The sequence below is a fragment of the Ambystoma mexicanum genome, chromosome 12, assembly GCF_040938575.1.
Source record: "Ambystoma mexicanum isolate Mex_15411 chromosome 12, UKY_AmexF1_1, whole genome shotgun sequence".
Taxonomy (NCBI): domain Eukaryota; kingdom Metazoa; phylum Chordata; class Amphibia; order Caudata; family Ambystomatidae; genus Ambystoma; species Ambystoma mexicanum.
Genome location: NC_090936.1, coordinates 266,433,586 through 266,459,163, shown reverse-complemented (window position 1 = coordinate 266,459,163; position 25,578 = coordinate 266,433,586). Strand labels below are relative to the sequence as shown.

The following is a 25,578-nucleotide window of genomic DNA, read 5'->3' as shown; positions in this document are numbered from 1 at the left end:
CTGCCATATATATATATTGGAAAGTAAACGTCGCGCATGAAACCCCCTCGGCACACCGAAGCATAGAGCATCATTTAGACAAGTTGAATCCTAAGCCCGCAGAACAGCTGGCGGGGTTGGCAGACAGTGCCGAGCACACTATTCTCGTAATTTACTTGCAATTGTAATTTACATAGTTATGGCAACAGTGATACCACAACTGGCTGGAAAACATGATAAAAAAGGTTCAGAAATCAGGTGACGCTGATGAAATGCCCGTAGTTGATTGAGAGGGGAACAAGGACTAGCAGGGCCGGCCCGAGGCCTGGGCAGTTTGTGTGGCTGTCCATGGCCTCGCAGTCCAGGGGCCCCACAGGCACCAGCTTCCTTCCTCCAGTATATGAAGGAATATTGTTTCCAGGAGGGGGTCCTGTCCAGTATACACAACAGGTCCATCCCCACATTTTTTGTTGCCAAGGGCTAGTGGTATAACAGGGAAAACGTGCATCAAACAAACACAAAGAACCACAACCTACCCCCTCCTTCTGTGTCACTAATGTAATAAAATAGATACTTCTCGGGGAATGATAAGATAGTGAGAGCCAGGTAAAATCAGAAGTCATATGGACCGAGTTATTTTTCCCGGACCTCGCTGTATTAATTCTAAAAGCACAACAAGATTGTGCTTGGAAGGACTACGGCACTCCCTGAGACCAATGTTTGTAAATTGACTGAACATTGTATTGTATTTTGCTTATTTGCACAACATTTTAGCACTTTAACTCCATTTTTCACAATTGGACTCCTTGCATTTTAGAATGTGATATATGTTGTGTTGTGTTTTTAAGAATGTTTATAGATTTTCTAATTAAAAAAGCAGTATGTATTTTATTCAAAACAAGATGTTCTTGAATATGTTCTGTATCTTATTTTGAAAGTACACACAAGCAGCCGTCAGCTGCCTAAATCTGTGCCCTCCTCCAGGAGGATTACATGTATCATACAAAACAGTTTTAAACTATCTGCCTTATTTTCACATGTTCATATTTAACTCACCAAAGGGCATTTATTTTAGGTAGAATATAACATTTGCCTCATATATATATGAAGCTTGCATTTGTCAAACATTGAAACACAAACAGGTAACCTTTTAACAAGTAAACTTTTGGCAGTCTAAGTCTTGAAAGTACATTTTCAAAATCCACAGGCCATTTTTTGCCTTCTACGGAATTGCATTCTGGTATTTGTAGTCTTCTATTCAAAGTGGAGGAATAATGCCACAGTTGTAAATGTTTTGTCTAGGTTATTTCTATAAGGATTTATATATTTGTGCGAGTACTTTACTATTGTGTGTGAGTAGCAAGGGATCCTACAGCAGAACGCTGCAAAGACAACTAAACAGGTTAGGTCACTGTTGCTGAGATGTTATATTTTGTAGACCTTCGTGGAAATCAGAAGGCTTTTTTCCTATTCCTGCTCCAAAATGTTCTATAAAGATAATTTGAAAAGTACACAAACAATACATTACTCACACAACTATATAAATCCCTATAGAAATTAACTAGGCAAAAAGTTTATAATCGTGGCATTATTCCTCCACCTTGAGTGGAAGACTACAAATACCAGAGGACTACCTAAAAGCGTTATAACAACCAACCAATTCGAGGAGCAATAATAGCCTTTTTAACACGTCAGCACAGAGACATTACTCAAGCTATGAATTCGCAAATCTAAGCACTGACAGCCAGTCTGATATTTAGACGCACGTTTGCTGAATGTCGAACGCTTGAGTTTTGTATAGCATACATAATTATTTGTGACAAAAGAGTCCTGGGAACCCAATGTGTGCATTGTTGGCCTGTGCGCCTTCTTGCCAAACAATTACATGTGGCTCCCGGCAAGTCGACAACAGGTCAGGACTCAGTAAATCAAAGGGTCAGAAGGCAATCTGCCTATGCCAGGACAGCGTGATCATACACCTTTACTACAACGTATCAATGTGCTTGAGGCGAGGCAGGCTAAGGTTTTATTAAAATAAATCAGTGATCTCGCAGAGCGATGAACCACACAGGCATTGCGTTTAGATTTCCAGCAACTAACCCACGGTGGCAGCCAACCACACACTGTCAGAAAGCAGCCATTCAAATCCCATTCCGGCCGTAAAAGGCTAAAAGCGCCACATAAATAACAATTCCCTCAGCCGCTGCCTTTCACCAGGAGTACAAAAAAGCCATCAAATGGCACCTCCGCATATCTGAACAGCGTGTCATAATTCATGATTTAACACACATTAGTTGTAGGTCATTCTCAACCAACCATTGCACTAAGGCACAATAAATAATCCATGATAAACAAAGAAAAACACGAATAAAAATGCGCTACTTCAAAGCAAAAGGCAAAGCACGGATCACAGAATTCCACTTGTGCATGCAAGCTGCAAAAACGCATTCATCAAAAGGCAAGGACGTAGCTCAGATTAACCCAAAAAAAATTGAACGGTTTTTCAATAATGTGCAATAAGCTCTCTCATTACTCACTTAATGTAGTATCTGGCTCCTTCAAAAGTGTACCCTTCTTCCCAGCCTGTGGGCAAGTCTGGAGGGAAAAAGAAAGAAAGATTCAATACTTAATGCAGAACACCAGCACAATATCAGACATTCTACGGACATGTCACGTAATTAGGCTTGCATCGGGATGTCCATTGCAATTTCCGGGCTTCTAGTAAGAGTGAGCCAAAGGGCATCTCGTACCAACACAAGGCATGGATACACTCTCTGCAACATGAATGGGTACCTGTATATGTAGGTAAAAGCACCAGGACAGCGTCCTGCACCTGCAGGTAAAGGCCTGCTGAGACCTCTACTAGCTCAAGCGAGGCCGATACAGCAGGTAAGGATTTAAAAATGAAAACTTTCAGCACCAGTGTCGTCTGATCACAGGGGCCAGTAGTGTGGATGGGTTGCGTGGGAGGGTACTGTGGCAAGGGGAGGCAGAAGTGAAGGGCATGCAGCTCGCTGGCTGATCGAAACACAGGCATTGTAATGGTGAATTCAGAGCAGCAGCATGATTAGCACAACACGCCATGCGTGGGAAGGTAATGCAGGCCCTGACTTTGCTTGGAATTGCGGAGGTGTAGTTTTCCTAAATTTCAAATGGGAAACAAAAAACTACAAGTCCTAAAAGGAAAAAAACAGGATTGGATGGCCTTCTCATGCATGGCCATGGGAAATGCGAGAGCTCTGGATTAGCTGAGCACCCTTTTTTTTAAAAAAAATTTTCCTTTATTGATTTTACAAAAACAGAAGACAAAAGAAGGGCAAACAGTATTCAAAGAAAATTGTACATCGTCCAGGGGTACATGTCAGAGAAGCACTGCAAAGTAACAAACAATATTAAAATGGCTTAGATTTGTGTCAGTTCCATTTGCCTGGGTATGTCTCTTACACTGTTCACCCCAACCCGCTCCCACCCCCCTCCCCCACTTGGGATAATGTACATCATAAGTATAATCATCTAACAAACATTGGGAGCACATATTTGGCATAGTGCGACATCTGCCGTCACCGTGGCTGCTGGGAATGAGTCTCTGATCCTTCGCAGTGTTCTTTAGAGTATGACCTCGTTAAGTTAGGCTTCTGAGGGTTCTTCTGACTGGGAGTCTGTGATAGGTGTGATGTGTTTGTTCTTAAAGTCCATCCATAAGGTTTCACATTTAGCTGATTTATTGTGCAGGGAGGCTGTGATCGTTTCCATAACGTAGATGCTAGTGGCCAGTTTAATCCATTCATTTTTCCCTGGAGTTAGGGGAGACTTCCATTTGATCGCTATCAGGGCTCTCGCCGCCAACAGCAGCTGGGGGGCCAGACCTCTCATCCGGAGCCACTCTTCATCGTCTCTCTCAAGGCCGAACAGCACAAGGAGTGGGTCGAGCTCTCTTTGGATTCCATTGATCTCCTTAATCCATCCCAGGACCTCAGTCCAATACACTGATATGCGGGCAGCTCCACCACATGTGCCAGTAGTCGGCAGATGCTCCACAGTTCCTCCAGCATCTCAGGCTCAACGACTGGAACATTTTAGAGAGTTTAAGTGGATCATAATGCCACCTATGTAAGAGCTTTATGGCATGGAGCTTGTATTGGTTGGACAAGGAGGCTTTGGGTGCAGCTCTGCACATTAAATCCCATTGGTCGGGGAGTATCTCTTCACCAAAGTCTTTTTCCCACCTGGCTCTGAGGGGGTTTGTGGATCCGCCCCCCGCCGCTATTAGCGTCTGATACATCGCAGATATAAGACCTTTCATTTCCGTTCTGGAGTCTAGTAATTTCTCGAAGGCGGTAAGATCTCTCTTCAATTTCTTTCTCCACTCAGGTTTCGTTAGCACCCCCTTCAATTGGAGAAAGTGGAATGTCGATAAGTTACCTATCCCCAATGCTGTGGTTAGGTCCGGTAGCGTTATGAACGAGTCCTTTCTTTGGAGTTGGCCCACCCTCTCCAGGCCCGCCTCATACCATGACTGAAACCGTTCTAAATTCGGAATATGGTCGTTTATGCCAGGAGACCGCAAGTGACTGAGTGGGGATGGCCAGGTTGTGACTTCTCGCATCTCTTTCCCAGTGTGCCATATGCTCCATATGGTGGTCAGTATGGGATGGTGTTTGATTCTCCTCTGGACCCTCTGGTAAGGAGACCATAGCCATTCCGCTACCGTGGCGGGGGACATGTAATGATTGTCCATCTGTACCCATTGCAGGTGTTTGTGGTCTCTAAAGTGCAGAATCAAGACACGTAGCTGGACGGCTTTGTAGTAAGTAGTTAGATCGGGAAGGCCTACCCCTCCTTTGTCTTTGGGGAGTATAAGTGTGTCATATGCGATCCTCGGTCTTTTCCCCTGCCAAATAAATCTCATCATGATCTTACGGGCCTCTGTGAAGAATGATTTGTGCATCTCAATTGGGAGCATCTGGAAAGGGTAGAGGAAGCGGGGGAGGCACACCATCTTGACGGCGTTGATACGCCCCAGCCAAGAGATCGGCAATTTACTCCACTTCTCAAGGTCTGCCTCGAATCGTCGGAGGAGGAAGTTGGCCTCATATAAGTCGTTTAGGGATCTAGTCATCTGAATCCCCAGGTATTGCAGTTTCGTGTGCTCCAGATTAAGCCCGAGTGGTAGGAACTTGGCATTGTTCTCATCAGGGGTGCCTTGGAGGGGGAAGAGAGTGGACTTTGACTTGTTTACTTTGAGGCCAGAGTATTGGCCATATTCTACTATTAGTTTTAGGGCATGGGGTATAGAGTCATTGGGTTTGGTCACATGTAGAAGGATATCATCTGCGAACAACGCTACTTTATATTCCGTTTCTCCCAACCGTATACCTTCTATCAGGGGATCTTCTCTAAGTTTTTGGGCCAGGGGTTCAAGGGATAGTGCAAACAAGATCACGGAAAGGGGGCATCCTTGTCTAGTTCCTCGCTGCAGCGCAAACCACCTGGAATACTCCCCGTTCACGAATATCGATGCTTTGGGGGAGGCATATATTGCACGTATCCCATCACAGAATTTGGGGCCTATCCCTACTTTGTGGAGGACTGCTCTCAGGAAATCCCACTCCACCCTGTCAAAGGCCTTCTCTGCATCAATGGATAAGAGGACCGGGTCCTCTGGTAGATTATGTGCTGCGTGAATGAGATGCAGAGTTTTGCGCATGGTGTCGGCACCCTGTTTCCCAAGAATAAACCCAACCTGGTCAGGGTGGATCAATTTAGGCATCAAGGTTTCCAGTCTTGCGGCCAACACTCGAGCATAGATCTTGGCGTCAAGGTTGACGAGGGAGATGGGGCGGTATGATCCGCATAATTTGGGGTCCCTGCCTTCCTTAGGGATGACTGTTTTGAGGGCTTTCTTGAAAGATTCCGGGGCAGCCCCAGTGTCCACTATCTCATTAAAAAGTTCTGTGAGGAAGGGAGAGAGTTGGTCACTAAAGGTTTTGTAAAAGCCTGCCGTGAAACCATCCTCCCCCGGGGATTTCCCTAGCGTTAATAGTTTGATTGCATCTCGTATTTCGTGCTCAAGTATTGGGGTATCAAGGAGCTCGGCTTCCGCGAGTGTTACTGTAGGCATGTTGATTGAGGACAGATAGGAGGATATGTCAGATTGGGTAGAGGTCAGCTCAGAGGTGTATAAGTTTTGGTAGAAGTCGGCGAAGCACTCGGGAATTGAACGGGGGGGGGTCGGCCAGGGGGGTGGTGGGCTCGGTTATCTCTCTCACCTTACATTCTTCCCTCCGGTCTCTTAGCCTGGCAGCTAGTAGTGCACCGGCCTTGTCCCCTTTCTCGTAATATGTTTGCTTGAGGAATTGCAGTTTTCTCACCACCTGGCCATGTTCTAACAATCGTAGTTCCTCCCTTTTACGGTGGGCTGCGTCTAGTTTGATGGGGTCTGCCCCTGCATTTTCTCTCACTTCCTCTTCCAGCTGTTGTATCTCATTATGTAGTTTATTTTCTATAATCGTACGTTCCCTTTTTTTAGAGGAGCCCTCGCGCATCAATACTCCCCTCCACGTGGCCTTCCCAGCCTCCCAAATCACTTGTTTGGAGACCTCCCCGTTGTTGTTTACCTTAAAATATTCTACGATCTCGGTCTCCATTTCGTTTTTGAACACTGCATCAGTCCAAAGGGACTCGTTGCAGCGCCAAGATCCACCAGCGACTGGTAGGTCGGCCCAATTGACGTCCGCCAAAACCATATCATGATCAGACCATGTTATTGGGACGATTCCAGAGTAGTTTGTGGATTCTGAAAGGTCAGGAGAAAGGAATATGTAATCTATCCGTGTGAGTGTGCCATGGGGATGTGAATAAAAGGTGAAGCCACTTTCGTCCGGGTGTAGAGTTCTCCACACGTCACGTAGGTCGTATAGATGCATCATGGCGGCGAATTCAGTACGGTTCCCTTTGTGTTGGGTCTTCAGGCCCGGCGTGCCTGGTCTCCAGTCCACGGCAGGGTCTACCCATTGATTAAAGTCACCACCCAGGATGAGCTGACCCGCGGTCTCTAGCACAATTTTGGGGATCGTTTTTCTAAGGAATGCGGCCTGTCCGCTGTTGGGTGAGTATATTTTAGCAATTGTGACCTGGACTCGTGCAATTCTCCCCACTATTAGAAGGGCTCGACCACTCGCATCCGACCAAGTCTTTTCCAATTCAAACCCAACTCCCTTCTTGATGAGGATTCCAACGCCTGCCTTCCTGAGTGGGCCGGAGCCCCAGTATTCCATACCCCCACGTCTTCCCAGGATTCTTCGCTCCTCTCCCCTTGCAAATTTCGTCTCTTGGATGAGAAGAATGTCTATGTTAGATCTACGGAATTCTCTGTGGACCAGTGATCTCTTAGTAGGAGAGTTCAGTCCCTTCGCATTGACAGTCCCAACTCTCAGGAGACCCTTGCCCTTAGACTTCTCAAGTGAAGCCATCGGTGATTTGGGTTTGAGGATCGCCCATTTGTTGCAGCCAGCTAGGTTTGCCGATTCTCAGTGACATCTGAACGGTGACATTCCGGATTGCGCCCAATGATGCGCATACATTTCCCAAGTGTTTCTGACCCTTCACCTCTCCCCCCCTGTTCCGTCGTATCTGGTGGAGCTCCATTGAGTTTGGGAACTGGGGGTGCTGCCTGGGCAGCTGTTGACGGCGTCCGGTACGGGCCGGATAACATTGTGCGGCCCGTTGGCGGACCATCAGTGGGGACCGTTGCCTCACGGTCCCGGTCGAGTATACCATCACAACTTAAGGGTGAGCCCCCTTTTTCAATCCCCCCCAAAAACATTGTAAAACTTCAACATTTCAACAGTAATGGCAACAAGCATATAAAAGTTTAACGTTACGTGTGTTCCCGGGGCCTCCCGCGAGAGTTTACATCGTCGCTTAGTCCAGAGGGGTGCCCCGCCAGCGGTGGCACCCCAACAGTGGATATTACTTCTACGGAACTCTGCGGGGGCCGGTGTCTTGTTCTTCACTGGTAGTTACATTTGGCCGGGTCGTACACATTTCAACTCCCTTGCTCCTTGTCAGGCGTGTTGTTGGCGCGTCTATATTTCCTCGATCCCTTCACCCTCTTGCGCCTGGGGCCCTGGAGCTCCCACTGTGGTCCCAGCTGCTCATTGTCACCTCCTTCGTTGCCCTTCGAGCCTGTGCCAAGAAAGTCAGCGATACAGTCCTTGATTTCGTCCTCAGAGCGTAGCACAATTTTTCTGCCCCCGTGCTCAAAGGTGAGCGAGAAAGTACCTTGGTCCTTGAGCCATTTCATCAGGGGGCTGCAGAGGCATCTAAGTGCCAATGTTAGTGACGATAAATCTTGAAAGATCGTGATTTGGGCGCCCCCCCATTGTGAGTGGGCCTCCAGATCTGGCCTTCTCCAGAATCCTGGTCTTGTCCTGATAGCGATGGAATTTGGCTAGGACGGAACGCGGGCCGCCAGACGGTCCACCAGCTCTGTGTATACGTTCGGTCATGGGCTCATCAATTTCCTCATCAGCGGTGAGTATTTTTATTATATCATATATGGTATCTCTGAGGTCTTTTTCAGTTTCTCCTTCGCGCTCAGGGATACCGAAAAAGCGGAGATTATTCCTCCTCTCCCTATTTTCTAAGTCATCCATCTTAAGCCGCGCCTCAACCTCTCTTTTTTCAATGTTACGGATCCGTACATCCATCTGGGTTTCGAGTGTATCGATCGACGTTTGATTATTTTCCACACATTCCAACCGCTCCTCAAATCTGTCCATCCTCTGGGTAATTTTATCGATTTTACCGCCTAGGTTGGCTCCCATGTTTTTTATCTCATTCAGTAATGTGGTAATGTCTCCTTTGGTGGCGGCAGCACTCTCCTCCGATGGGTCCGTGGACATGTTTGCTGCAGGCCTGCGTGGCGGGGGGAGAGGGTCATAGGCAAATCTGGCTAGTTTATGAAGTGGGTCCATACAGTACGACCCGAGTAAGAGGAGGCACATGCCCCTGGGTAGGGAGCCCTTCCCTCTATGAAGACATGCAGGGTTGGAGGTTCAAGGCGGTCTTCTATCTTCGGTATCTCGCCTGGGTTGACATGAAGCCATCAAGAGTTTAGGTGACCAGTCTGAGGCGTAGGACGATGGCGGCCATTAGTTATCTAAGGGGTCGGGCGATTCACCTTGGGTCCCGCGCCACCTCTTTATCCCCACATGGCCTGGTCAGGATCGGGGCCACCTAGAGCGATGTACATCTATGCCGGGTGCTCATAGGTGGGGGGGGGGGGTCAATCCACCGAGTGACGGGCTTCGGGACTACGAGGAGCCTTGGTCTCAGCTGGCTGTGTAGGCCGCACTCGACTCGGAGTGCGGCCTACTTCCTTGTTGTTCCACAGGCCAGGAGTGGGGGTCCGTGCTGGGAAGTCAACGGGAGCACTCCAACACTAAGGGCTGCGGTCTGGGGGAGGCACGTCGACGGGAAGTCCAGAAGTCGAGTGTTCTCCTCCAGGTAGGCCCGCCAACTAGTTTCGTTTCCTCGCTTCCGACGGGGTGAAAACTTCAGATAGGGTTTTCCCGGGCTAACCAGCCCCGATTTCGTTCGGGTTTTTTCCTGCTCCGTGGGGAGGTGTTCTGATGCCTTATTCACGGGTTTGTCGCCGTGGGGGTGGGGGGGGGCCCCACGTGGGGGCTCAAGTCACTTCGCGGACCATCGACGACGGAGCTCACACGGGGTAGGCGATCATCCGTGCGCCCCCTGGTGGCCAGTCAGTGGCTGAGCACCCTTTAATAGAGTGTTAAGGTGTAGATGAACCTCTACCCAATGAGCCCCATCTCAATCACTCTGCAACTCCCTCTCCCTTCACTTTAACACCATCGCTCTTGACAGGACGACCTCTCTCAACAACAAACTGTTCCTCCTCTCTCCCCCCCACCCTCCCAACAACAACTGACCAAACCAACAACCCCTCCTTTCTCCTCCGCCCGACACACAATTCCCCCACTTCCGACTCCTTCAGACCCATCTCCAGAGACGAGTTCCTAGACCTATCTGCTAGCAAACCGTCTGGCTCCCCCCTTGACTCCTGCCCCGCCTCCGTCAAAAAAATATACTCGTCTCCAAGCGCAGGAGAACATGCAAGAACCATACTAAATGACTCTCTCAGCTCTGGCATCTTCCCCGATGCCTTCAAAATTGTGCATGTCAAGCCCCTTATTAAAAAGCCATCCCTCGACCCCCTTGAACCCAAAAACTACCGACCCATCTCAAACACCAGATTTGTTGCAAAACTCACCGACCGAAGAGCATACTCCCAGCTAAATGCCTTTGTTGAATCCAACAACCTCCTTGACCAAGCACAATCAGACTTCAGACCACGACATGGAACCCAAACCACTCGGACCTTGATCTAGGATAATCTTAAGGTAACTGTAGACTCTGAAGGATGCGCTGCACTAATTCTCCTCAACCTCTCTGCAGCCTTTGACATGATTAACCACTCAATCCTCCTTGACCGCCTCCACTCCATTGGAATCCATGGCACTGCTCTCAAGTGGATCGCCTCCTTCCTCAGCAACAGGAAAAAATAACTCTCCTCTCCCCTTTTGCCTCAGCTGCTCGCTCGGTTAATATGGAGTACCGCAAGACGCATGTATCTGCCCGCTTATTCAACCTCTATATGTCCACCCTTCCTGGAACCATCCACTTGCACAACATCTCGTGCTACAACTACGCTGACAAAATCATCTTCAAAATCCACAATTCAAACACCAACCCCAACCCGACCTCGAAGCCAGTCTTCTAGATATTGACGGATGGATGACAATAAACCACCACCTCTTAAACCACACCAAAACTGAAATCATGGTGTGCGGAGAAACTGCCCTATTACCTCATCCACCCTGCTTGGCCCCCGACCGTGGGCCAACCCCCAACACAGTAAAAAACCTAGGCTGCACTATGGACTCTGGCCTAACCCTCTCCCATCAGATCAACAATGTGTCTAACTGTTGTCAGTACCATTTCAAACGCATCTTTCCCTTCCTCTCTTCCCAAACAGACTTGCCGCTGTTATGTCTATTGTAATGTCGACTATGCCAACTCCCTATACCTAGGAGTCCCTGCTTACCATCTTAATAAACTCCAAAGAGCACAAACTGGTAAATTGCTCCTCGCCCTTGGTCCAAGAGACCACACCTCTCCTCCTCTACAAACCCTCCACTGGCTCCCAGTCGGATGAAGGGCCACCTTCAAGACCCTGTGCATCACTCACCATGCTGTGCACATGACCGGCCCATTATACCTGCAAGAAAAGCTAAAACCATATCACCAACCTCACACCCTAAGATCAAGCACAGCCCTCGTTTTGGTGATCCCATCAACCAACTCTGTCAGGATCAGAGGATCTGCCTTCTCAACCTTGGCCCCGACTGTGGAACTCGCTTCCACCACATATTCGACACACACCAAGACTATATTACATTCCACAAGGCTCGAAAAACGTGGCTCTTTCCATAACACCAACCTCAACCTTCCGAGGCGAATGTATCTCAAACAACCCACTGGCTAAATAGACAATGGAACTCCCAACCATGGCACCAATGAATACACCCGTTCATTTGGCTATAAACAACCGTATCCCTGAAATGCAGAATAATGATCTCCTTGGGAAATTCCCATGATGCCACTGTATCCCCCAACCCTTTGGTCCATATTGTCACTTTGTGCGCTGCCCCCGGATTCCCGTGATATCACTGTGTACCCTCTGGTCCCCGTGATGTCTCTATGTGCCCACACCCTTTGGCCCCCATGTTGTCACGGTGTACTCTGCCCACTGGCTCCCTGTGTATTCATCGTTAGCCCTCTGCCCCTCTGTGTTGTTGTATGCCTAACCACTCTCTGCCCCTTTGCCCCCGTCCTGCTGCTGTTCCCAGACCTCTGGCTCCTCGTGCTGTCATAGTGTTTTCCTCTAGTCCCCTGTGCTGTCGCTGTTCAACATCATTGCTAGTTCCCGTGATGTCGGTGTGTACCTTTGTGCCCTGTGTGTACCCCTGCCCTCCTGTTCCCCGTGATGATATGTATCCCCATGCGCCTAGTCCCCATGATGTTGCTGTGTGCCCCTCTGTACCGGTGTCACTATTTTCCCCTGCCCACTTGTTCCCTGTGAAGTCGCTATATGTCCCTCTGTGCGTCGCTGTGTACCCCAGCCAACCCGTTCCCCGTGATGGCGTTATATATTCCTCTGTATCCCCACCACCCCTAGTCCCCATGATGTTGCTCTGTGCCTGTGTGTCGCTATGTTCCCCTGCCCTCCTGTTTCCCATGAAGTCGCTATGTATCTCTCTGACCCCCTGTCCTGTCGCAAGCCCTGCCCCTCTAGTCCCTGTGATGTCCCAGAGTGTCCCTACCCCCTGCAGCTCCCGTGTTATCGCCACATCTGCTTGCCCCTTCGCTCCCAGTCACGTGCCCCTGGCCCCTATTGCTGTATTACTAGTCCCTGTGATGTCCCTAATCCCTGTGATGTCCCAATGTGCCTGTGTTGCCGACACATACCCCCGCCCCCTGGTTCCCCGTGATGTCGCTGTTTAGCCCAGCACCTCACCTCCCCTCGATGTCACTGTGTACCCACAACCCATTAGGCTCCCATGTCTCTGTTGCCCTGACCACCGCATCACTGCGCCCAAACCCCCAGTCCACCATGCTGTCGACAACACTTAGCTCCGGCGATGTGTCTGCCACCGTGTATCACTGTGCACCCTCCCCACTGTCCCCAGTGATGTTGCTATGTATTCCCTCTGTATGCATGCCCACCACTCCAGTGCCCGCAGTGTTGCTGTGGGTATGTTCCCCATAATGTCACTATGTATCCCTCTGGCCCCCGTTCTGTCGCTGTAAGCCCAGCCCCTAGTCCCTTGATGTTCCCGAGTGCCCCTCCCCCTTCCAGCTCTCCCTCGGTGTCAATACATACGCCTGCCCCCTCTGTTCCCCTTGATGTCACTTGATACCCCAGCCCTTTTGTCCTATGAGGTTGCTCTGTTCCTCTGGCCCCTGCATGCTTGCCGTTTGCCCATACCCTGGTCCCATGTTCTGTCCCCAACCCTAAAATCCTGATATACCATTGCTGGCTTGCCCTCCCGTCCGTGCCTTATAACATCCACAGTCTAGATGTCTCTAGAACGGAGTACAACAGCTACTCATCACACTCATGCTACCACAGCCGGTAGGAGCTTCTCTGCGTTCTCGCACTTTCCCTCCCATGCCATCAGCCCCTCAATGAGGTCTCCCTGTACCTCTTCACCCTTCTTGCTTGCCATTGGTCTCATCCCCGGCCCCACACACTGTCGCTGTGTATCCAGCCCATTGTGTCCTATGTATCACTACGAAGCATACGCTCCTGCCTGTGCCTTAGCACGTGCATGGTCAGGATCTCCAGACTGCGTTCACTAACTAGGCTTCACAATTGTGCTGCCAATGACCTATGGGATTGCCTTTGCATTCCCCCACGCTCCCTCCCTTGTCACCTAGTGCCTGCAAAGAGCATTGTGCATAGGCGCTTTGTGGAGGAAGCATCATATCACTATGCTTACTCTTTACTCTACACCATCACACAATTAGAATACAGCTATACACCTTGATAAATTTGGCCTAGCTGCTCTCATACGAACACTACCCCATAAACACCCATAACTCTAATAAAAAGCAGCTATATCCCATGACAAACCAGCCTAGCTGCACACATAAGTGGACTACGGGCCAAACACAGCCAGAACCCACTCTGGATGTCCACCCTCCAGACTGGACACATTCAACTGATATCATCATCACCACCACCACCACCACCACCACCACCACATCTAACGCTAGGATGCAGCCACCTTCAGGCAATTACATCAGCTGCACACATCTGGCGCACCCACGCACCCTACGACACTCATTCTCTCTACTGACCTGGACTGCGGTCCCAGAGGGCTATCAACCTACCAGCGCTTTGAGGTCATACCAATGATATATAGAGCACTATATAAATGCCAAATAACATATCATTAATATGGGACACTTTACACAAAGACCTGCAGGTGGAAAGCATATACACAAAACTGCTAGATGAATATGACGACATGTGAAACCCAAAAAAGTGATGCATGACTTAGGGAAATACACATGGTTTATTAAAACAAAAAACAAAAAAGGTTAGTAGTGTGACAAATCAGGACTATTCGTCCCTTCTCTCCAGGGGGGGCGCCACTGCCCATCAGTAAGGGAAGTGAGCCTGCTAAGCAAGACCGTCCCTAGGAGTCTGGGAAGTGGGACATCACTGGGAGCGACTCCCCTCTAGAGGATAAGGAGTCCCATTCCTATGATGAACTCTCTAGCAAGAATACATTGTCTGCATACAGGGGAAGATGAATTCATTATGCAGGACGTCAAAGAAATATTACACATAAAAACCTTAGGCACATCAGTATATCACCCTGAGACTGATGGACTTTTAGAAAGGTAAAATACCTTAAAAATAATACTACACAACTTGATGGCATTAAGTGGGACATTATGATTCTGTGGGCACTCTTTGATGTTACGAAAACAAGGCATCACTAGGACGCTCCCAATTATTTTATGGATGGGAACCCCGAGATTCACTCGGCATGCTAAAAGAGACATGCTTGGAAAGAGAAGAGGCTTCCCTACCCATCTCCCAAACCTCAAAGAAACTCGAAAGCTATATGGCTGCTGTTACGGAAATTGTGAAATATCATTTAGGCAGTGCCCAAGAACATCAGAATGCTCAGCATGATAAACAAGCTGTAGCCCACTCTTTCTCCATAGGCGAATCAGTCTTAGTTCTCCTTCCCATATAAACACAAAGAAAATAAGCACTGCTAAAAAAATAAATGTGGTACTTCCAACCTTAAGAAGTGCCCCAACTCGGGCAACTCAGGCCTGAACTAGGCCCGATCCCGGTCACTTCCTATTGGTATATGATTTATTCAATGAAGCAACACACATCGTAACAATCAAGTAAAATATATTGTAATTAGTTATCTATTTAAACAGTAAACAATGCAGACAAAAACAAAACACAATGGTAGTACACAATGCAAAACAAAAACAAATTAATAATAATGAAATGCTGATGACACACTTGGTATGATGCCTATACAAAACAGTGGATCAATCTCGGATGTGCAGTCCACTGTAACCGGCATGTGAAGTTACAAAGTTTCCCCGCTTGGGGCTGGAAATCCTCTAAAGTCAGTGGTCAACGGAACCGCAATCTTAGGTTAGAGATAAAGAAGTAGAGCGTGTTGAGTGAACAGAAACCCAGTGTGAAGGAAGAAAAAAAGAAAAATGTGCCTCCAAAGTTGGTCACAAGTGGGGAGGTAAGAGAAATCTAGGAACAAGAATAGATTATGTACAGCTAAAACCATATACTACCTTGGGGGGTAGATGAAAACTGGGCACATTTGCTGTGCAATGTTCCTAGAAGGACTGCAAAGAGCATAAAACTCAAAAGTGTAGCTGCATCAATGTTCAATTATGCAACAGTTTTAATAACTTCACTGAGCAAGCGGAAAAATAAATCAAAAAAGCATTACTATGTTGGGGAGTGCATATAATTCTCTTGTTTTCTGCCCAACTGAAAAGTCAATTCCTATTTTGGAGAATTTGTAGCGATTTAGACCATAGGTCAAAAAACCCTCATTGAGTCTGCCTGGGGTGGATGACTAGCTAAGGAAAACTAATTAAGTAACTAAGTAAAAAAACTTTTTCCGAACACTAAGGTTCGTGAGCACGTTGTATTAGTCCATATGCACCACTGGCTATCTCCCAAACCAGGGGCTTAGAATGTCCCCCTTGCTGAACTCCACATTTTGGTGGTAGGTGGAATTGATTGTGGCCACCTTCATCAGGGCAGAATTGAAGTACCCTATGGGGAAAGAAATAAGGGTTTTGAGTGATGGTGCACAATGTGGTGCTGTACTAAATGCATCAATTCATAATTTAAAATGCATATTTTGGGTTGAGGGTAAGGTTTACATAAAAAAGGGAACATTTGTGTCGCTAGTGCGGCAGAAAAGGTATTCTTACCGTGAGGGAAAAGTTCAACCTTTGAGAGCTAAAGGTTGTTGCTGCATGCCTGCATCCGCTCCGACGCTGTGGCCGAACGAAAAGTAGCCAACACTCTGTGATGGAGTGTGTGTGTGTATATATTGAAGGGGCAACATTTCCCCTATCCACTGGCTAGTGATATCCGACTCTTGGAGAGTAAGAAATGATGTACAGAGTGTATGTATAGAATTCTTTTTTTTTCTGGCTGGTCATTAGCTTGCGACTACATCACATCTTTGGTTTTGTTGCATATGCAAAACAATTCTACAGAGAAAGACGTGGGGAAGAAGTGATGAGAAATATAATATTTGGTTGTCATGGCACAACTGATTGAAGTTTGTTTTGTGTTTTTTGTCTTATCAACCAATAATGGAACGTTTTATTAAATGTGGGCCAACCAGAATTTAGATTGTATGGCGGTTCTGTCCCATGTATTGCACGTGTGCTCTGCTCAGGCTCATGTGAGTTGGTACATTGGTAAGTGTGTGTACCACATCAGTCATGCACTTACTGGTTATGAGGGAGGCTTAAAAAGGCAGCCACAGGAACGGTGCAACTCACAATGCTTTCTTACCCAGCAATATGCTTGACTGCACCATAGCCACTTTCTAATATTGTAGACCTTCCACACACACAGGCTTTTTGCATAATGTAGTGTCTATCACATATTCTGTGGGTTTGGAAAGAGGATCACTTACAGCACAACTACATCACACAGGCACCCCAATTGCTCCTCTACTGCCGAACGGTCAAGGCTGCTCCATATTAACTGGTTTCTGGAGAGAGAACTGTACGTACCAGGGATGCATACCATGGGCACTGCAGAGGAGATGCATCTCAAACCAGGGGGTCTGCCATTGCTACAATTGGAGGAGGTTGGCTTATTTTACAGGGTTTCTGCACCGGTTGCTTGGCTGCACCACCGTGCAGCGCAGAATGGATACAGAGCTAGATCAGGAGGTGGGCTATGCTGCTGGGATGCAGACAGATCAAGCAAATGTAAGTGTTTCTCTATCCAGGAGGAAGCCAGGAGTTGCAGCTTGGTGTGTAACAGGTGGTTGATGGGGTATATGTGTGCTTTGGTTCGGGCCAGCATCTTTGCATCTGCAGCAGCACTACACATTCTGGAAAAAAACGGGTTTCTCTGCATTACCAGTAGCGGGATGAGGAGCCATGGGGACAAGGCAAGTGTGGGTGAGTAGAACAGCACATGTGAAATTTGAATCCCCAGCTGCCACTAGTCCTTCTGCCCAGAACGTGCATTTATCAGCAGGACCACTGGTAAATGCTTCTGGTCATGCAGCGAAGTTGCTAATGGCAGTGGTTTGGGCATGAGGCAACGAACTTGCAGGGTGCAGCAGAATCCACTGGGGTCACCTGCTGTCCGTGTCCCAACCAGTTTCACCAACCTGGCATGAGGAATTTGCCAGGTGTCTTGCTAACGCAGGGTCATTCCAGGAGTCCTATGTGAGGAGCGTGCCGCTTTGTAACAGGTACTAGTAATGTGCATGGATCAACACATTCAGCTCATCTGTTAGGAAGCACCTTGTGCACATAGTATGGGCATGGAGCCTGCCTGAGCTGGCACTGATTGTGCACCAAGACATTTGGGGTGACAACTGTTTTGTTTAATAAAGCTCCAGAATACAAAGGGTCTCTTTTTAGAGTGCAATTTATTGTTGCCATTTTTAATAGGCATTGCGTCGTCAGCATTTTCAGCCGTGGCGGTTAATTTTCTTGCCCTAGAATTTCCCTCATTCAACTCTGCAATATTGCTGGATCTAGGTGTATGGTGCATGGGCAGCATGGGCAGGGTATGCATTAAGGGGGTTGGGGAGGGGCATGTGGTAGGTCGTTATGGGAAGGAGCTGGGATTTCTTTCTGTAGGTTAAGCATTGCTGTTTTGGAGTGGACGGGTGTCGGATGATTTTCTTGCTGGAGGCTGGCAGTGGTGGTTGGGGTCCATTTTTGTTTCAGTGGAAAGTTCGTAGTTATTGGCTGCACGGGTGGGTTGAAGAGTGTAGAATCGAGTTTTGCTTAGGTTAAGGGTGGCTATGAGGCGATCAGTGGAAGAAGCAGTTCATTGCAACAGGCTAGGGGTACACTGTTCAGGTGCCGATAGGCGTTTCGATGAACTTCTTTGCAACTGGCTATGGTTAAGTGGGGAGTGGGTGCGGGGTTTCTTGTTGGGGCAGAATGTGGTTATTTGGGAATGAGAAGAGCCTCAAATGTGAATATTTGTATAGTGGCTGGCGTGGAATAGGTTGATGCGTGTGGACAACTATTGCTGTAGGCTGAGGGTTGGTACACGTAGATGGTTGGTGGAGGTGGGAGATCCCTGCAAGATGCTCGGTGTAGGCCTGTTGAAGGTTGATCATTGGGAATAACGGGTTCAGGAGACTTTTTGCTGCAAGCCACGAGACAATGGCAACCAACAATGGTGCTTGATGCTGTGTCTTGGCTGCCAGATTCTGCAGCATGTTAAAAAAAAACAACCAACAAATGCCTAAACCTCCAAGGAAGCCAAAATGTTTAGCTGGTCTGCTGGCAAACAACAAACTGGCTTTCCTAGTGGCAGGAGACTACGGAAATGTTCCCTTCGTGGGAAAGTGGTGCAGCCCTGCTGCTGCCAGGTGCTGATGGTGTAGGATTGCTGAAATTATGTATTTAGGCTTTGTTCAGGGTACCCCGGTCAGCAAGATCCAGAACCATTAAAAATCCTTATTGCACGTTTGGTTAAGGCACTTGCTGACACTGAAACACTGAAGGCATAAGCCTCATCACGGAATACAACCAGGGACCGCCCAGAGGACTGCTACCATACACAGAACAGAGGCACTACACGGAAAAGGTTATTTTTCAATGATTGTTGGAGAGGAATTTTGAAGCATATGCTCTAATTTCCAGTTTTGGCTGATCGAAAACACACCTATGGGACGCTTGAGTCCCTTTCAAACGTTTCAAAGGGGGGGAGGGGGTGCGACACCTCATGAGCAGATAAAGAAAAGCATGGGAGATCAGGAAGCGTTCTTTTGTCTGGACTAAGATTAAGAAGGTGATTTAGCAGTGATGATTCAATGAAGTGGCCAGTGGCCAAGAAGGGCCTGTGAATATGGCATGTGAGCATGTAGAGGAGATATCAATGACATTTTGGAGTATTTTAAAAAAAGGCACCACACCTATAAAAACGTTCTTTATTTCATACATTCCTACTATAGATTGAGGTTCTCGCCCCAAGTCTTTATATTTTTTGCACTTTCCTATTGTCCACAATACCTGTATCCCACCATAGAGACCCTGATATTATTCTAGCAATATCTGCCCCGTGCATAGCATTGCCTTAAGTGATTACTATTCTTTTTTATATTGTGACATATGGTGGTGCTTCAGCACCATCCTGTCACCAATACCATGCATGAGAGAGAGAGAAAAAGGAAGAGAGGCTTTGAGATGTGCCTGGGACACGCTGTGTTCCAGTTGGCGTAGCTGACTTTCCTACTGTGAAATGAAGAGTTTCATGGCTGCCGCATTGCCAAGCACGGACCTGCTGAGCATTGTTGAGCGTGAGTGGAGATCGGCTGCTAGGGAGAAACCGTGAGGGCAGTTGGAGCACCCGAGAAAGCAACCAAAGTGGAAGGCGCGGTCAGTATAGAGTAGCGAAGCGCAGTGCTAGCTGGGAGCTATTTTCAAGCCAAAAAAAGCCTGCTTGGCTTGAGACTAACAAACTACTTTTGACAACCCATGCCAAATAGTGCCCTTCAAATATAATGGTTTGCCTTAAACTCCAATTGGGAATGTGTATAAAAGCGCGCTAGGATACATCTGAAATACTTTTAAAGCATAATGGGTCATATATATATATATATATATATATATATATATATATATATATATATATATATATATATCTATCACACAGCAAGTAATAGTTTACCTATCATTTTTTTTTAAACTTTCTTTATTGGTATTTTCAACATAACACACAATGAGACCATGCACCGACCAAAACTTGAGACTCGCTTCCTCCTCCCCACCCCTCCCCTCTGCCCTCCGGATCAGCCAAGTCCTTAAGCCAAAGCAGCCCTCAGCGAGTCGATGCCCGAGTGGTTGTAGCATTTTGAGGAGTGTTAGCGACCGGCTGCTGTGATGGGGATGGTTGTTGCGAGTCTAGGGCGTCTGATGACTACAGCAAAAAGGCCACATACGGTCCCCAGATATCCGGAGGGCGTGAGTGGAGCGGTAGAGATTTGATTAATTCAGTCCCCACGTCCTGGCAGTATGTGATGTCTTTAAGCCAAAGTCAGGAGCTTGGGGAGGGGGGGGGGGGGGGGGGGTTAGGGCTGTGGCCCCTGGTGTATGCAACTCTTCTTCAGGCAAGGATAAACAATAGGTCTGTCAATTTCCTGACATTGTTCAGTATCAATTGCGTTAGGCCCAGCATCGCCATCCTTGGGTCTGTATCGAGGACGGTTCCAATTATCGCTGACGTTTTCTCGAAGATCACGCTCCAGAAGGTGGCCACAGGCGGGCAGGACCATGCCAGGTGTAGGAAGTCTGCCTCTGGCTCACCGCATCTGTGACACTCCGATGATATCACCCCTCTTTGAGCGTGGAGTCGTTTGGGAGTATGGTACGTCTGATGAAGGAAGTTGAAGTGGATCAGCTAATATCTCGGGTTTATCGCGACCTTCTGCGTGAGATTAAGTATGTATGCCCATTCTCCATCCTGGAATCTGGTATCCAGAGCTTTCCCTCCTCCCCCATCTTTTTTTTGCCTTAGGGCACAGTGGTTTCTGCTCACTGAGAAGGGCCTTATACATATTCGTCACCAGGTGACCCTCTCCTTGTGCTTGAATTACGTTATGCAACAGCGGCCACTCGGGTGGTTGTTCCGGAAAGGTCGGAAGTGCTGCATGGAACTGGTGTCGTAGTCTTAGGTAGATGAAGGTGTCGAGGGCATTATTGCTTCCGCTTTCACATTCTTGTTGCAAGGTTAGGAAGGTTCCCTCTGGGAAGAGGTTGTGCATAGAGTTTAACTGCAGTGTTGCTGTCCATAATAGGAATACTTTCTCAGACGTAATGGGAATTCCAGGAATGTGTTTGATTGGCAGAAGCGGGGAGAATCTGGTTATGACTCCGCTTGCCTTGGTGAACTACCGCCAGATTGAGTATGTGGTGATGACGGGGTTCATAGATTGTTGGTTGGCCGGGAATTGGCCGAGAATTATGGCGCGAAGAAGGTGTGGAGATGCGATCGCCCTTTCAATTTGAACGTGAGGTCTTATAAACTTTGTTGCATACCAATGGCTCAAGAATTTTGCTTGGGCGGCCCAGTAGTAGTGTTCCAGATCCGGGAGGGCCAGACCCCCTTGTCGCGTTGGCAGTGTTAGTGTGGTATAAGCGATTCTTGCCACTTTGCCGGCCCAGATGAGGTCGAGGACCATGCTTTTAATGCGCTGCAGGATCCTCTGGGGAAGCAGCAGGGGGATGTTTGTGAATAAACACAATAGTTTTGTCAGAATGACCATTTGTACCAAGGCTACTGTGCCCCATAGGGTCAGGGGTAGTGACTTCCATCTGTCGATCTTGGATTAAATGGAGACCAATGTGGCTTTGTAGTCGTCGCGTATGATGTCTTTTTTCATTCTGGACATGTAGATGCCGAGGTATCTCACACCTGAATGTTGCTATTGGAAGCCAAAATCGTCTGTGAATTCGACGGTGGCGGCGGTGAGCGGTAGGATGACTGATTTCGTGTTGTTGATTCTTAGTCCAGAGAAACGGCCGAATTGAATTACTACTCTCATAGCGGGTTTTAAGTTCTCGCTTGCGTTCTGGAGGAACAGGGCCACATCGTCGGAGTACAAGGAGATGATCATCCTATGGGGGCCGAATGAGAGGCCTCTGTGGAGGTGGTGCAAGCGCAAATCGGATGCCAGGGGTTCCATCACAAGAGCGAATAACAGAGCGGAGAGTGGGCATCCTTGTCTAGTCCCTCGTTTTAGATGGATGTCGGTCGAGCGTAGGCCTCCCAGGATGATGTTGCAAGTTGGTCTTTTGTAAAGTAGAGAGATTAAGCGTATGAAGCGTTTACCCATTCCCATCCTTTCCAGGATCGTGTAGAGGAAGGGCCACTCGACCGAGTCGAGCGCTTTCTCGGCGTCTAACAGCACCGCCACAGCTTGACTCTCTGTGTCAAGTGCTTCTATTGCTCCAAACATTCTCCTTATCCTATAGGAGGTACTTCTTCCAGAGACGAAGCCTGCCTGGTCGGCCAGTACCATGGCGGGCATCAGGGGTAGTAGCCTCTTCATTAGAATTTTTGCATAGATTTTATTATCCAGATCCATCAGCGATATGGGTCTGTATGAACTGCATTGAGTTGGGTCTTTGCCGGGTTTTTGTAGGAGTATGATGTTGGCCATGTATAGGGTTGCCGGTAATTGGTCGTGGGTCAGGGCTTCGTCGTACACCTGTAGGAGTAGTGGAGCGAGGAGATCCGCGTAAGCTTTATAAAATTTGCTGGACAAGCCATCTGGTCCTGGTGCTTTCGCGTGAGGAAGCTCTTTAATGGCCTCGAGGATCACATCAAGAGTAATTGGGGTGTTCAAGAGTTCTCTACGTTCAGAGTCGACCCAGAAGAGTTCCACAGCGTTTAGGTATTGTGCCAGCTCGATCGGACTGACTGAATAGTTCGACTCGTACATGTTTTGATAAAAGTTGCGAAAGGTTTCTACGATATTGGTTGCAGAGTGTACCGTGTTACTGGAGTGGTCCGTTATGGGTCGATTGACGCAGGTTTTCTGTCCGCTGTTATGAGTCTCGCAAGGAGGGGTCCAGGTTGTTGCCCCTCGCCGTATTGGCCCACTTTGTGATGACGGTCCAGGAACTTTTCCTCTTTCTGCAGTATTTCTGAAGGGCTCTAGTTCTGCTTTGATTTCTGCAAGGACTGATGAGGTGCTGTTCACCAGGAGAGAGCTCTCGAGTGCTTTGAGACGGGATTCGCTGCTGATTAGTTCTCTTCGGATTAGTTTTAAAATTCTGCATTCCTTTGCCATGCAGACTCCTCTGGTATAACACTTCATGGTCTCCCACAAGGTCCCGGCTGAGGGCACTGACCCTTTATTAATGTCTAAGAAGGATTTTATTTCAGATAGAAGTTCGTCTGCGAAGACTATGTCCTTTAATGCTCTGGGTTTGAATTTCCAGTGTGGGGTAGTTTTGACAGTTTGCGTGGTGATACACTCTAGGGACACCATGGAGTGATCTGATAGTGCTCGTGGATGGATGTGCCCCCCCCCATTGCAGGCGGCTATGTGTAGACACCAGAAGGTAATCTATTCTTGAGCTGGTTTTATGCACCCAGGAGTGGAAAGTAAAGTCTCTGGTGTCGGGGTGTTTTGAGTCTCCAGATATCGACAAGGTGGTAGGCGCTGCATATTTCTTTAATTTGCATGCTTGCTTTAGATGGGGCCGCCGTTGGATTGTGAAACTTGTCTTTGGTAGTGTTGAGTGGCGTGTTGAGGTCACCGCCCCATATGATCGTTGAGTGTCCTATTGAGTTTAATTTGGTCATTACCCATTCATAGTTGTTGGAGCTGTCAGTGTTCGGCCCGTATGAGTTTACCAGGGTGATGTCTTCTCCATCAATCGTTCCGCGTATCAGTAGCGATCTGCCCTCTGTCTTTTCTTTCTGCAATTAATCTGAAGTTTAATGTTCTATTAATAAGGATGGCTACACCTCTGGCATACGACGAATATGATGTGAAGTAGCGATGACAGCCCCAGTCTTTCGCCCAAGGGCGTTCAGTGGTCAGGCTTAGGTGGGTTTCTTGAATGAGAGCTACGTCGATCCTGTGCCGACGTAGGTATTGGGACATCTTCCTCACTTTAGCCGGTTGATTTCCCCCTTTAATGTTCCATGTAGCTATGGTGAAGGTGCTGGCCTTGGGTTTCTTTGTTTCAGCTGCTTTTGGTAGTTTGCCAGTGAAGGGGCTAGGCGGCATATAGTGGCGAGGGGATGTGGGATGAAGCGTAGCCCCCTGGTGGGCGGTGCATGTGGACGGCCTCGAACTTGGTACAACTTTACCCCCAACTGTAGTGTGTCCCCCTCCCCATTCTCGCGGGCAATCCCCAACTTGCCTGTCCTGGATCCCCTCGTTCTTAACGTTTAACTCGTAAACATGAACGTTACTGTGCGAGGGGCGCTTGGATCCTCCCAAGTCGCGCGGCCTCGAGGATGCTCATCTCCCATAATTTGTGTTCCGGCAGTGTTATTTATCACAGTGAGCTGCAATCCTTTACCTCCATTCATCTATGGTGGGTTTCTCTGGGCCCTTTCTCTTTGAGGTCGTGCCTGGTTGTTCTCGGTCGGACAACAGCCTGCTTGGTCAAGGTATACATTGCCTCATCAGGGGATTGGAAGAACTGGGCCCTTCCTTGGTGTTGTATTCGCAGCCGGGCGGGGAACAGCATTGAGTAAGTAATCTGATTTGTGCAAAGCCTCAGTTTGACGATTGTAAAAGACTTTCTCTGTGCCTGGACGGCCGGTGAAAAATCCTGATAAACGTGGACAGTGTCGCCATCGTGCTGCAGCTCGCCTTTCTCTCTGGCCATTCGGAGTATCGCATCCCTGCCCTTATAATTTAGTAATTTCACCATTATTGGGCGAGCCGGCGCTCCTGGAGCAGGTCTTGATGCCGGTATTCTATGGGCTCTTTCAATAATGAATAGGGGAGAGAGAGTTTCAGGACAGAAGAGGGCTTTACACATTTCTTCGACGTGATCCTCCATATTGACTTGCGGTTGCTTCTCCCTTACACCTACGATCCGTATGTTGTTCCTTCTAGAGCGCCCTTCAAGATCTTCATTTTTGGCGTTGGTTATTTTCATTTGGGCCTCGAGGGATGACACTCTGGCGTTTAGGGATGATGCTCCATCGTCCAAGTTAGATATTCGTTGTTCAACTTCATCCAAATGCTCACTGTGGGTGTCTAGACGGTGTTGGACTTGGTCGACTTTGGCGGAGAGGCCGTCTAGTTTACTGTCTAGATTGCGGATTCCGGATTTTAGTTCTAAAAGTAGTGCTTTGATGTCGAGCATTTGGGTGTCGTTCCCATCTTGGCTTGCTGCACATATTGCTGCTGGGCCACCCCCCCCCCCCCCCCGAGTTTACGCTGTAGACTAAGCTCTTGCTGTATTGTCAATTAAGCGTGCCCCGCGTTGCCTTCTCTCCCCTGGGCAAGCGCCGTACCTGATGGGGCTCTGTTCTCGCTCAGACCCCTCACTCGTGCCTCGTCTCCAATTGCAGCCGCGGCTTCAGGATGGCGCTAGAGGAGTAGCCGGTGGGATATCACGGAGCTGGCAGACTCTGCAGTGCCCCAGCCCCCCAGCCACTGTGCGTTGCTGTAGCGGCAGAGTTGGGTGGATGCGACGACCACCCGCCAGAGCCGCAGGGGCCCTCCCCCGCTCCGGCGCCTCGGCGCACAC

General features: G+C 48.3%; 1 protein-coding gene across 14 annotated transcripts in view; it reads right to left on the bottom strand.

Moving 5' to 3' along the window:
• The window catches only part of PLEKHA5 (pleckstrin homology domain containing A5), a 1,790,419-nt gene that overhangs the window by 1,682,067 nt on the left and 82,774 nt on the right, over positions 1–25,578 (bottom strand). For all 14 annotated transcript variants that reach the window (XM_069628413.1, XM_069628414.1, XM_069628398.1 and 11 more), the window contains exon 3: positions 2,517–2,574. In XM_069628413.1, the coding sequence (XP_069484514.1) occupies positions 2,517–2,574 (58 nt within the window). The remainder of the gene's footprint in view (positions 1–2,516; positions 2,575–25,578) is intronic.